Here is a 14850-nt window from a genome sequence, read left to right on the forward strand (position 1 = left end):
GGGGGGGGGGGGGGGGGGGGGGGGGGGGGGGGGGGGGGGGAGGACATAGCAGCCAACTTGGTAGTTTCATAGTTTTAACTGTTCAGCTATAGAGTCACTTCAAGAGAACTGGAGCTAAGGTTTAACAGGTTCAAAAATCAGACCCCCAAATTAAGTGAAAATTGTACTCTCTTCATTGCAGGAAATATGAGGAAAGAAAGAGGGAAAGGTCATGAAAAGGAACTGAAAGCAGGAAGGGAGATAATAGGCAATGAAGGAAGAGTGCTTCAGAATGAAGTTAAACCCAAGCAAAACAAAGTTCTGACATGAAGCAAATGCACGCTGATTGTAAAGGACCACAAAGTCCTGGGAAAATTACTCTCAGACACAGTGTCAGTGTTATAAAAACCAAACTGTTACAATGCCACCTCTCAGCTTGTTGTTGAAGTAATTTGAGTTCTCCAGGCTGGAAGGGAAAAGTTTCTCACAGAACACTCTGGTAATTCCTACTCCTTGTCTTATGTTGTGTGTGTTATGTGCGTTCTAACAAGTAATTCTGTTTTAAGAAAATAGATTTACAACACTGGTGCTTAATCTGGAAAACTACTTTTAAAAACAATTATTTTATCCAAATTTTGCTGTTTGGCATACTGCTGGGTACATAACACGTTGTATTTTCAAAACAAATTAATGTTGTTTGGTCAAGACCAAAACCAAAAGACAATGCCTACAATTGCCTGGCAGATGTGCTTTACAGAAGCAATGATTTAACCAGAAAGGGGGTGTCTATTTGGCTTCTAATATAGCATATTTTCTGTCAAAATCTCTGTCAAAATCTTGACACTTGGTCTCATGTTTAGGATCTATATAGGAAAGCAATCAGACTTACAAGTGAGAGAAATCTTACCTCCTACAGAAAACAGAAATATTGATAGAAAATGCCAGTATGGTATGGGTGCCTTCAGCACTACTGGCATGCTGGTTCCCGGTCTCAAAAAGTTTATACTATGCACAAAGAAGGCCGACTAAGATCCATCAAGAGCTACTGAAGAAAAAAGGGATAACCCCCCAGGGTTCAAGTAGGCTTATGCTGAAAATTTCTGAGCACGAGACTATTCAGAAGCAGCACCCCTGCATGCTCGGCCTCTTCTGCCATTCTTCCCCAGGGATCCCCTCTGGCCATGGCAGGAAAGGGGCTACTGCACAAACCAAAACTGTGGTCTAACTTAGTGTACCATTCTCATGTTCATCGGTGATCTCTGAAAAATGAAACTAAATGTTTCAAAGTTCAGTTGTGACATAAAATTTGAAAAATTTGAGCTTTGAATCCTCTGTAGAAAAAAAGCATGTGTGCTACCATCAGTACTATATTTAAATAAATTTTTTGCAAATAGCTGTTTCTTGTTCAGCTTTTATTATAGAAATCAAATTAAACAAGACAAAAAAAAATTATTAAAATGAAACAAAAAAAGGAAATTACACAGTTGATGTTGAAATGACCAAAACCAAGTTTACAAAAAGTCATTTGGTCATGTCAGAAGCAAGCCCAATCACCAGCTTCTTACTAGCACCACACGGTGCAATCAAAACCTCTTGTCAAAACTCAGCAATCATAGAATCATAGAATGGTTTGGGTTGGAAGGGACCTTAAAGATCATCTAGTTCCAACCCCCCTGCCATGGGCAGGGACACCTTCCACTAGACCAGGTTGCTCAAAGCCCCGAACATCCTGGCCTGGAACACTGCCAGGGAGGGAAGTGTTCATCCACAGCTTCTCTGGGCAGCCTGTTCCAGTGTCTCACCACCCTCACAGTAAAGAATTTTCTTCCTTATATCTAATCTAAATCTACCCTCTTTCAGTTTAAAACTGTCACCCCTTGTCCTATCATTACACTCCTTGATAAAGAGTCCCTCCCCATCTTTCCTGCAGCCCTCTAAGTACTGGAAGGCCACTAAACATCTCCCTTGAGCCTTCTCTTCTCCAGGCTGAACAACCACAACTCTCTCAGCCTGTCTTCACAGGAGAGATGTGCCAGCCTCCTGACCATCTTCATGGCATCCTCTTGACCCGCTCGAGCAGGTCCATGTCCTTCTTCTATTGGGAGCCTCAGAGCTGGACACACTACTCCAGGTGGGGTCCCATGAGAGTGGAGTAGAGTAGAGAATCCTCCCTCGACCTGCTGGCCACACTTCTCTTGATGCGGTTGGCTTTCTGGGCTGCAAGTGCACATTGCTGGCTCATAGTCAGTTTTCCATCCACTACTACTCCCAAATACTTCTTCCACAGGGCTGCTCTCAATGCACTCATCATCTCCCAGCCTGTATTTGTTCTTGGGATTGCCTTAACCCATATGTAGGACCTCACACTTGGCCTTGCTGAACTTCATGAGGCTTGCATGGATCCACCTCTCAAGCCTGTCCACACCCTCTGGATGGCATATCCCTCCAGCGTGTTGACCGCACCACAGAGCTTGGTGTTGGCAAACTTGCTGAGTATGCACTCAATCCCACTGTCCATGTTGCCAATAAAGACGTTAAACAGCGCCGGTCCTCAGAGGAACACCACTCATTACTGCTCTCCATTTGGACATCGAGCCATTGATCACAACTGCGAGTGCAACCACTGAGCCAATTCCTTATCCACCAAGTGGTCCATCTATAAAATTCATGTCTCTCTAATCCAGACACAAGGATGTCTTTCAGAAGTGTCAAATGCTTTCCACGAGTCCAGGTAGATGACGACAGTTGCTCTTCCCTTATTCACCAGCACTGTAACCCCATTGTAGAAGGCAACCAGATTTATCAGGCATGATTCTCCCTTAGCAAAGCCATGCTGGCTGTCACCAATCACCTTCTTATTTTCCACGTGCCCTAGCATAGTTTCCAGAAGGATTCACTCCATGATCTGATCTTGCTGGGCACAGCGGTGAGACTGACTAGCCTGTAGTTCCCTGGGTCCTCTTTATTTCCTTCTTTAAAAATGTGTGTTATTTTTCCCCTTCTCCAGTCAGTGGGAACTTTACCGGACTGCCATGACTTCTCAAATACGACGGATAGTGGCTTACCCGCTTCATCCACCAGTTGCTTCAGGACCCATGGATGCATCGCATAATTTCCCGGGGACTTGCACACCTTCAGGTTCCTTAGATGGTCCAGAACCTGATCTTCTACAGTGGGTGGTTCTCTATTCTCCTAGTCCCCATCTTTACCTTCTGTGTTTGGGCAGTATGGCTGGAGCACAGGCTGCTGAAGACTTAGGCAAAAAAATTCATTGAGTACCTCAACATTCTCCATATCCTGGGTGACCAGGTCTCCCGTTTCTTTCCAGAGAGGGCCTGCATTTTCCCTAGTCTTAGTTTTATCACCAATGTACCTGTAAAGGCTTTTTTTGTTGCCCTTAACATCCCTGGCCAGATTTAATTCTAGCAGGGCTTTGGCCTTCCTAACATGATCCCTGGCTACGCAGACAATTTCTCTGTATTTCCTCCTGGCAACCTGTCCTTGCTTCCATGCTCTGTAGGCTTCCTTTTTATGTTTGAGCTTGTCTAGGTGCTTCTTGTTCATTCATGCAGGTCTCCTGGCGATCTTACCTGAGCTTGAGCTCAGAATTTATGTCTGCTTATTTTTTTTTTTTTTTTTTTTTTTTTTTTTTAAGTATTTATCTGTTGTGTTTATGTGTACATTATTTTAAATTAATATATAAGTTTTAAGCAACATAATGGTACACAGAAAACTCTTGAGGGGCTTACTTCTAATTATTGTTCATAAAGGTAATTAAAGAAAGCAAATCAGGAATACATGCAAGATATTTGTCTCAGAGAGTACTTATTCAACCAAATGTGTGAAGGTATTACAGAAATGCAACAAACTACGTTTGTATGAAAATCCAGATTTTTCTGCATACTACTAGGAAAATACTGTAAAAGATAAAGGAGTTTTAAATATTACTATGGGTAGAACTAATTAGTTTGGTGGTTTTTTTTTTACAGCTCTTTTTATCTAATTATACTATGCAGCTATTTATAAAAAAAATAGTGACAAAATGAAAATCAGAAACAAGATCAAGTAACAGATATGCTTACTAGACAATGAGAAAGTTAGGATTAATTCAAAAGAGGGAAAACAACAACAATGAATAAATTTTTGTATGTACTTACATATTTAAAATGCTGCTAAGAACTCCTTACAGAGTGAAAAGCATCAATAGAAAACAGAGAATGAAAGAACCTTGCTTTCCACTGCATTCATTTGCCTAGTATCATAAAACACCTTTAGGTAAAAGTACTGGGTTTTGAGCAGTGAGTACTGATTTGAATAAAATCTCCATTCCTGTATCACATAGTCTCTGTAGTTAGTTTATAACTATTCAGCAAAAGCTTCAGGAACTATGTGGTAAAAAGGAACACACAGTCATATTGGTAGAGAGTTGCAATCACAAGTGATTTAAATATCCATATGCATGTTAAGTAGGAATCTTTTTGCATTGGTTTAGTTACATCAGTAAGGAACTAGCAAATGATAGTGCCACAAATACACTCACTGCTACTGTAAGACTTACAAACTAAAATGAAATAAAAGCGTCATCGTCTAGAAAAATCTAACTTAAGAGTGGTGGTAAACTGCGTAACACATTCTGATTAAGTGTACACTCTTAGACTGTTGGTTTTCCACAAGTACATGAGCAATCCAATTTTCTTGACATCTATTTTTCACAGAAAATTAATTGCAGGTACTTGTAGATTTCACTTTTTGCATTCAATACACCTGAATATTTGTATGACAAATACCTGTAATCAGGAAACAAAAGTACTATACAATGTACCCTGAAAAAGTCATAATTTATACCAATTCCCATTATAACTGCTGAAGAGAAAAAACACAACAAATTCTTTCTAATAAATGGATGGAATTATTTTACAAAAAGTAACTTCGAATTAAAAAATATGCAAGCAGAAATTACAATCATCATACCTGTTTTATAAGCAGAAAATTCTAATCATCTTGGATTCAACTATCACTTACATGAATTTACTCAGACTCTTTTCTGATATATATTAATATCTGAATCATATGAACGTCATATGTCACATATCACATGTGAAATCATAATTCACATCTGTTGCTTCATCACAGACATAACCAGAAAACAAAGATTTTTTTTAAAGTTGTTTCCCTGCCATCACTAACTCTATGTTTCACAGAGTAGGTTTTCCAAATTTAGTATGAAAAGGACACAATCAGATTACAGAATAACCTGTAGAAAAATCCTTCATACCAGTTTATTAAAAAACCTGAAACCTTATTTTAAAATAAGCTTCAAAATGTGTGTGGGAGTTGCTCTTATTTATGCAGTCTCAGAAAAGACAACAGCCTTTAACTTTTATTTACTGCACTGGTCAACAACTGCATTTTCATATCAGGTTTGCTGAGCAATGTCACAACACTGTAACATCCAGGTTACATATCTGATAGAGTATTTTTCTGAAAATGTGTCAAATGCAATCCCTACTTGCCAAGCTCAATAGCTTTTACAACACTTACAAAATTCTAACACATCAGAAAAACTTATTTACTGAAGGAACCGTCTACAGATACCAGTCAACTGTATAGAGCCAAAAGACTAAACTTTTCACTCTGATGTAAGCATACTCCCTAAATGAGTATCATCTAAACATGAAACTAATTCTTCCAATAACTGCTCTGAATCTAAAAATATCACTGCTGAATGCTGCAATTACATTTCTCAGCTGGAGACATCTTTCTACATTATTTTCTTGAATGCATAAGGTCCAGGCTCAACAGTGTGCTGATCAGCTGACCTGAACTCTAAATTTTATCTCATTAACTAGAAACTACTCAGATTTTATTGGTGTGGTTTTTCGGTTTGCTTTTAAATCCAAGTATATTTTGATCACCTTGTCTGCCCTCCAAAGAAAATAGTCATGAAAGAAGACGAGATGTTCAGAGGAAAAAAGAACTCTATCATCACACAATATCCTTAAGTTCTGATATTTACTTACTCTCAAAATAGCATTGCTTACCCAGTAATTTCTTATGGATTCTGACTTTAAAATTCCTAGTTTTCAAACTGTTCAATAGTAAGAATCACGTGCAGTGTGTACTCTGGTGACAGTGCAAGCCAAGCCCTAACCATATGAAGTGTGCCTTACGGTTAGTCTGCAGTGAACTGAAGAAGCAGCTCCTCGCCCTCAATTTAGTTTGGTGAAGGAAACAATTCTGAGACTCCTGTAAAGTTTGGTTCTCTGCACTGGAGAGTTCATCACACATACTATGCGGCTCTATTCAAATTATGTTCTTTGTTTTGAAGAACAGGTTAGGAAAGATGTATGCATCAGAAGATATTTTTCCTTCTTACATTAGCAACAACTATCGGTTAGGCAAAAACTCTTCTGCCACTTCTAAAATTCTTAACATTTAACAGCTTGTAGGAACGAAGGATGAACACAGCAAGTGACCTCATGAGTAATCTTGCCACTAACTCCGATTCTTTTCTCTCTTGTATTAAAACTATTCATAACAATATATAAGCTACTAAATTGAACATATGCTGTATCTTTTTTACTCACCTACGCAGTTATCACAAAGGCTGCAATGTGAGGCACGAGGTGGGCGGAAAATCTTGCAAGTAAAACAGTATTTTAGTTTCACTGTCTGTCCATTGATGATCACTTCTTTTGTTCTGGGAGGGGGGCGGTATCCTCCTGAACTGGAGCCATTTGCAATATCTAAACACAGAAATACAACGCATTACATTTTTCACATGAGCTATGGTGTATGCACAGAACTGTCCTTGATGGCAATCTATAGCAAGTTTCAAATTTATATTAACACGCTTAAAATAAACAACTTTTTTTACCTTCTCATTCTCCTAAAATAACATCTTGCAAAAAGGTAGTTAGTTACAAATAGCATCCACAGCAAATCAATCTGAATTAAAGAAACCACCCAAACCCAGTTCTGAAATGCTGACAGCTACCTTGAATCCCAAAACTCTTGCACTCTTATATCCCATAACCGTTCATAGAGAATACATTAAAGACAACTATGACTTCTGGTACAGGATGGTAAAACTTGGACAAGTTATCTTGAGGATTTTCCTGAATTTTTTAGAATTCCTGTAATAATAAAAAGTCTCTCTACAAGCGCTGCAGAAATTCTACAGCTTCCATATAGAATCTGCAGATTTACTTAAGCAACAGCAGCTCTGTCATTAGAGCTGGCATATGGTAGAAAGAAGATCAGTCGTCACTCTGAGATCTCTTAAATGCCGTGACACAATCGAGCACATTCAGAATAGTATTTCACAGCTCTAGCTGTTGCAAAGTTTGAAAATCTAACTCCCAGTGTTAGTTTTATACATCTTGAAGTTTGTTGCATAAAAAGAGCTTCCAATTACCTCATTTGGTACACGTGGTGGGGTTTTGTTTGTTTTCTTGCTTTTGTTTTCTTTTAAGACATCAGCATTCATTTTTCCAGCAACTAAAGGACTAATTAGGCTAAATCATTAAAAGTTCAATTTTGTCCTTTAAATGTGCCCAAACAGCTGTAGTCTGAAAGCTGAACATATAAAAGTGGTACCTGTTACTCAGTTTATCTGTTCTTATGTAATCCCAATCAAATCAAACCACAGAAGTGAAAAAACCCTGAATTTTCACTCTTGGACAGGCAGAACAGCAATATCAATAGGAAAGTATAATACATCATTTTCCAATATATGAATGAAGCTACATTTCAAAGTCACAGTCACCTGCACAACTGTGTTTTAAGTTCTCCTCCTCACTTTCATGTTGGACAAGCATGAGGCTGGATGACAGGTTAGTAAAAGACCCATGACTTCTATTTGAGCTCAAATGGCTAGAAATATCACTCACAATTAAAATTTCTGCCAGGTCTGCAGATATATTTACACAGCCTACAGAGTACACATTTTTCAAGGGGGTAACTAGAAAGCCTCCTACCTAGCAAGGTATTCAAATTAGCGACAGCATAACTGTGCCAGCAAAGGTGTAATTATATAATATGCTACATTTGGCAGCAAATCCAGCTTAAGAAGTTCCCATCTGCAATGTGCTCATCCACTCCATAAATATGCAATTGTAAAATTTTTTGTGAGACACCACTGTAAACTTGACCACTGAAACAACTGGCCTTCAGAAAACTCTTGGAGAAGAGGGTAGAAGGAGGGGAGCAATAGCTGAGAATGATGGAGTCAGGGTGTGAAGCTCCTGATAATCCCTTATGAGAATGAAATGGTAAATACTGAAGAAACAGCAATTTAGAGGCAGCCTACTGGACTCTGATGAGGTAGAGACATTTGCTTGTGCTGAATCTAAACCAACCCTGCGATGGGTCAGGTCCTATGATCTGCATGTAAAAGCACGGATTACTGTGTGGCTCCTATAAAAATCAATAATACTCTTTTTGAACTCAAGGCCAATACTACTTCACACAGTATTTTTTGTTAAATAGGTATTGCAGTACAAGCTACTAATGTATTTACATGCTGAAGCATAACTAGACAATAACAGGTGTTTAATGAGAAATATGAACATTATCTTGTTTCCTTTTTTTGTTTTTTTTTTTACAGTTATGTTGTTTAAAACTCATTAATTAAATGATTGCTATTTTAAAGCACTCTAGTAGATACAAGATTTTGATTAGGTCAATAGAAAAAAAATTAATTTCTTCAGGTTACAGAAAAATTTTAATTCAGAACTAAAAGTAAAGTAATTAGAAGTAAAAAAACCCTAATTCAGAACTAGATCAGAAACATCAGAAAAGATGTTCTTTTGAGGGCATACCACAACTGCGCTTATACTACTTAAAGCTTTACAGAGACATGGATGATTTCTAAATCCAGAAAACAGGGAAGAATTTCCTATAATTCAGAGATTACATTAAAAAAGCTTCAATTTTTACAATGAGAACTTCATTAGAACAAGTTATCATAGGCTGCATTTCATGTAGTACTAGTACAGATCTACCTTGTAGTACCAGTACAGATCTATATAAGACAATACTTTTTATGGAAGAGAAACACCATAGTAAGTTTTTGTTATTAAAAAGCTCCTATAGCTGATTTTAGTTACTAATGCTGAAAAAGATAAACATATTTTAATACACTGTACTTCCAGTGACATCATCACCAGCAGGCTTGTAACATTCTTAGTCCTTCTATAAACCCATGGGCCTTACAAAACACAGTGTTATGCCCATTTCTGACTGTAGTCTGGTCAAGATAAATTGTGAACAAAAATGTAGGTCATTAGCCCTAAGTGGCTTTTTATGTAATAAAGCATTTAACACATGCATGCATAACATCTTCATTAATAAACCAGTGATTTCCATCTGATATTCATACTCAAATCTAGGTACATAATTGTCAAAAATACTAATGAAGCATGAATTTTATACAGGTGTAGCTTTCTATACTGCTAGAAACATTGATGCACCGAATTTCCTAAAATAACACTAAGATTTCAGATTTTCTTCTTTTACAAAATATTATTCCTGAATATGTACCTAATTATTGAAAGAAAATTACTCAAACCAGTCAATGTGAATTGTTTTGAATAAAAGCACTATTTTTTCCTAATGAAACATTTATGTATAAAAAACATACATTGACTAAACCGAGCATTTTCCCATCTTTCCAGGAGTTAAAAAAAGTGCACTGTATTTATTTTATTTTAAAACAGACTCTGGCAGAATCTCAAAGGCAACTTCCCTCCTCTCTGGAGGAGAAGGAAGACTAGTAGCCAGCCCATTATACTCACAACACTGGCTTCCTAAGAGGATTTCCTTCCAAACCTTTGCAGGGAAGTTCAAGTTCACAGAGACAGCAAATCCCAGCTCTCTGAGGAAAATTAATCTCAAAATCCAAGGGTGAAAGCTGATGAAAATGAAATTAATGAAAACAGTCTTTCTGACTTTTCATGGACTCAGGATTTTACCCACATTTCTAAATGGCATAATCAAACCTGAAGGTCCTAGTCTTTGTTTATTAACATTTTTTTTTTCTGGAAATAAGCATCATGGCAAGGTCAAATGTGCTTGGATTTAATCAGATTTATCTAACCTAAATGTGCTAAACATGTCCTGCTCTCACAGTGATTTTTTTCAGTCTGTAATTAGCCTTCAGTTGGACTGCCCATACTTGGGTTCTAACACAGATATATCTTTTAATATATGCGATCCCTTTAAGGCACAATAACATTAATATTTAGGGAACCACCTTCCCCAAATAAATCTGCATTTGATCACTAATTTTTACATTTTCCTCTTCCAATACATTACTGATGTAGTAATGCAAGTTATTTTATAAAAAGGGTAAAATTTTCCCACTAATAGGATTGCCTTCAATCCTCTCTGCTCTGCCACATTTTAGAACTTCCCTAGCAGTGTTAAATGTTCATGCACTAGATGGGGCTCCAGCATTTTTATTACCCCAAACATACATGCTGTATCTTTGCAGGACCAAGGTACCTGAAGTCCTGCAAGAAAGTCACTCCAAATATTTAATGGAGATACACCACACAGTCTAGTAACCTTCTAATGTGACAACAAACTCCACTTAGATCTCTCAAATTACTCTGCTGAAAACAAATGGGAGGTGCTGTTTAGATGAGACACAAAGGCTTGAATTTTGTATACATATAGCCAGGATTCTCCTGCTCCATCAAGCATTTGATTTTTTGGTCAACTTTCCTAAGATACTAGGACAAACAGTTTCTAGAAGGTCTCTCCACATTGTCTCTACAAATATTTAGCAAACCCATCATTCAAGGTTTGTCATCAACTCTAAAGGGTCACAATTTCAATCTTCAAACAGTATCATTAGAAAAGTCAGTAACCTGAAGTAATGGTTCCTGCTAAGAGAAACATATAATGCAGTGAAAAAAATTTTTATGTATGATCTATAACAACTGAAGAACAACAAAAGAGCCCTGCAAAAATGCAAACCTCTAGGAAATGTCTTCCTCTAAATTTAATCACTTAAATCCAAGCTACATGCTTAACAACAGTGGGCTAGAAGGGGAAAGAGTAATTTAGGGGTTTTTTTTTTTAGGGAAAAGAACTTAAACAGGTTTTTTTTTTTCCAGGCAGTAATCTCAGGGACAAACAATACTGGGAACCTGGCTTAGACTGAAACCAGCAGCTGCTAACTGCATTCTTCACATAACTCTTCATCTGATAGCCAACAAGAGATACCAACCAAACATTGCTCCTGACTTTAGATAAGAGACTTACTGCCTTGATTTCAGAAAAACCTATGTATTATTTTCTTGAGTGGAATTGCATCATCTTCTTCAAGTCCAAAACTTTATGTGAAAGGCATTCTCGCTCCCAGAAAGAAATGTAATCTTCAGTGATTTGATGCAGGAAAGAGTAAAGCTTTCTGAAAGACTTACTGATGCACAAAGTAATTTTACTAAATTTATTTTTAGAATGTTGTTTAATGCAAGCAATATCAGGTATGAGTATAAGCCTATCATACTGGTAGCCCACCTTTGGAGAGAAAGCAAAACATACTCAGGTTGTACCCACAAAGTTGTATGTACTTGTTCAGGTTATTGTCAATTCTATGAAATGCCTATGTTGTGGTACAGATTTAATCTTATAAGGTTCTAAGGAAATCAAATTGTGCATTTCAAAACAAAGACAGGCAAGGAATTTTGGAGAAGTCTCAAATATAGTCCTGAGCATCAATGAAAATTAGAGAACCAAGAAAAAAAAAATTACTCCAGAGATGGCATGCTGGTGTAGCTAATATACTGAGTTTCAGGGCTTTTGAAAAGGCAAAAGAAAGGAAGCAGAAACTGTGAATTGGTCTGAACTGGTCGTACAGAATAAATGAGGAAGACAGAAGTAAGTTACCCTGAAGAAAAATCCAAAGCATTTCCTTTTTAAGGTTGCAAGGATAAAATACCATGATCATATTTTTATTTATCTGCATCACCTATCCAATGTAAGAAAGATCAATACTGTGGAAGAATTGTTAATCTTGTACACATCAAATGGACCAACGCTTTTCTATCTGTGAAACCCATTCGCCTGGGTTTGGTTATCCTTTTAAGCCTTCATATGTACAAGTTTATTATCCTATGAACATCTTTCCACTTGAGGTGACTTCACATTAAACTAACTACAAGAGACAAGTAACTGCAAAGAGGTTACAAAATAAGGCTGCTCCTAGTTTTCATGTTTCCATCAAAACAACAGCCCCTATCAATATAGTATTTTGTGTGATCGCAGAATGCATGCTTATATTCAGCATGAAAAGGATGTAACTACTATTGGGATTGCCCTGGAAAAAATGACTTTTCAATTTTCATTAAAGTTTTAATCAGAGTAAAAATATTGCATTAACAAATTTATTCTCCCATTTAGACAAAAAAAGGTCCTGCTGCATTTGCATTTAACTATTATAGCACTCTTATAGCAAATAACCCTACTTTGTCTTCAGCGATTTTGCATTATACAAGTCTCATGCATCTAGTTGCTTTTCCTATTATATGAAAAAATACTGGAGTATTTTAAGATTTATGCTCCTCCCCTCTCTTTGGCCAAATACATATATTTCTTAGTATTTTCTTACTAGTCATGTTTCCTAGACTTCTCTGTTTTGCTGCTTTCCTCTTGAGTTCCCACACATGTGTCAAAACCTAGACAGTGAACTGAGCCCTCATCATCACTAGGTATTGCAGAGTGTGACACCTCCTTGTTCATGTAATGACTCTTCTTATGCATCCCCCAAAATCTCCTTTTTGACATATCACAGTGCTGACTCAATCTGTTTGTGGATAATACTTAAGTCCCCTTTTACTGTGCTATTTGCTACTTAGCCTCCTTTTTGTTAGTATCTGTCTCCATTTGTAATCATGCATTTTATATTTGTTCCCTAAATTTGCTATTTAGAATAGATTTTAAAAAAATAATATTCAAGCCAAGTGCTTGCAAATTCCCCCAACTCAGCATCAATTTCAATGTTAAGCATATTCCCTTTTTCTTGAGCCCACAATCAGTCTCTGCAAGAGACTACTTGATCATTTACCATTTGCCACTAGAGCGTCTTTATCTATAAAAGTTGCTCACTTACTCTGTGGTAATTTAATCCAGACATTATTCCCAAAATTTATATAGAAAGAATACCATGTAGGACAGTATCAAGAGCTCTCTTACAGTCAAATTCAGCACAACTGCTTCTTCTTTTCCACCAAGGAGGGGCATCAGTTTGTTTACATTTGATTTGCTCTTGAAATACTTTGTTGTTTCTTTTGAATCTTAAATGGCCATAAATCCCACTTCCTGCCAGCCCCAGTTCTTACAATTTGATTATTTAGCAGTTTGCTCCATATCTTTCCAGACAGAGAATAGTTTATAGGGATAGAACAGACAGATATAGATAGGTATATTAGACTGACATTTTTTTTCTTTTTCTTTTCACTTCTACTATTTTCTCTCTTCTGACCTGCACTGCCTATCAGCTGGCAAGAAGTGTGCAAGTTCTCTTCTGAGATCAGAGTGCTGAAGCCTTCAGACTACCCTGTTACTTCTTTCCCAACTACAGAACATGCCTTCAGCTTCTTTCTTCCATTGACCTCATAAGAGGGCCTGTCCTGTTGTCTTCTACCGTTCCTTGCTGGTTGTAACTGACTTATTCCCCTTTTGCCTTTCTGACACTTTCCTTATATGCTTGTGCCACCTCTTCATGCTCACCTTTAGAAACTGTCTCCACTTCCAATACAAGTATCTTTTTGACTGCAATCTTCATAAAACTACAAATGCAGACAGAACGGCCACTTTCTACACTTCCCAACCTTCCTCTGTATGACGATAGCTTGATGATGTGCATTTAATTTAATATGTTTCAATAACAAAGGTCTCTTTTGCTTTGTGGACATTCTTTTTAAAAAAAATTTTTTTAATGCCTCTCACTTTTTGTTTTGATATGAACATAGTGGCTGGGCCACTACCACCTCACCAAATCCTCAATAAACAACTGCCTTCCATTTGTGTACCCTAGTGGTGGAAACAGCAGCATCCCAGCTCTGTTAGTCCTTCATCTTCACCTGGAAAAGGGCGATAGCCTAGGTGGAAACATTTCACATCGTCAGCATGACCATCCTGTTTGCAAAAAGTCACCTGAATGAATGGAGTACTAGCAGTTTCTTTAGAAGGTCTTATTTTGAGAACTGCTCTCCATAATCTGCTTGTCCTATTCTGTGTTTTCTAACACACAAAAATAAAGGTTAATAAGCTTTAAAAAGAACTTCAAAATAGCATTCTTAAATCAGAATTCCTCCTCTTTGGGCATAAGACTCAATTATCTAAGAACTACTTGAATAAAGCAAAAGCCACAGATTGGACACATTACATGCACGAATTTTAGAAAAGTAACTATTTGGTGAAGGTATTATTTTTAGGTCATTTATCTGAAGAATCTCTTGGCAAGATGCGTATTACTGTTAACCTTGCACCCTGTCTTTAAAAGGTTCATCAAATTCAAAAGGTACAGCAAATTCCTAGGCAATCAAACCAGAATGATAGTTTTAGAGCACACAGAAGCTTTCCTTTGAACTGCAGAAGCCATCCAGCTCTATCTGCTGCACAGATACAACTCCACTGGGATACATCTTTTTAGGGCACATTAAAAAATATATTTTAATAGTACAAAGATATTTCTTCCCATTTCCATTGTTGATTTCAGAATCACAATTTTAGGGTAAAAGGATATGTTATAGCTACCTCGTTTGTTCCTCTCCATTAGACTTGCCATAAGCCCTCATGCTTGGGAACCTGAGGCCCAAACTCTGCATTTGTTGGCAATACATTTCCTCACTTCAAGGC

At 37.3% G+C, this 14850-nt stretch overlaps 1 protein-coding gene across 5 annotated transcripts in view; it reads right to left on the reverse strand.

Moving 5' to 3' along the window:
• ZDHHC14 (zinc finger DHHC-type containing 14) overlaps positions 1–14850 on the reverse strand; it is a 114143-nt gene that overhangs the window by 30861 nt on the left and 68432 nt on the right. For all 5 annotated transcript variants that reach the window (XM_026844440.1, XM_026844438.1, XM_026844439.1 and 2 more), the window contains exon 3: positions 6567–6725. In XM_026844440.1, coding sequence (XP_026700241.1) covers positions 6567–6725 — 159 coding nt within the window. The remainder of the gene's footprint in view (positions 1–6566; positions 6726–14850) is intronic.

The sequence above is a fragment of the Athene cunicularia genome, assembly GCF_003259725.1.
Source record: "Athene cunicularia isolate RWA chromosome 3 unlocalized genomic scaffold, athCun1 chr3_part1, whole genome shotgun sequence".
NCBI lineage: Eukaryota > Metazoa > Chordata > Aves > Strigiformes > Strigidae > Athene > Athene cunicularia.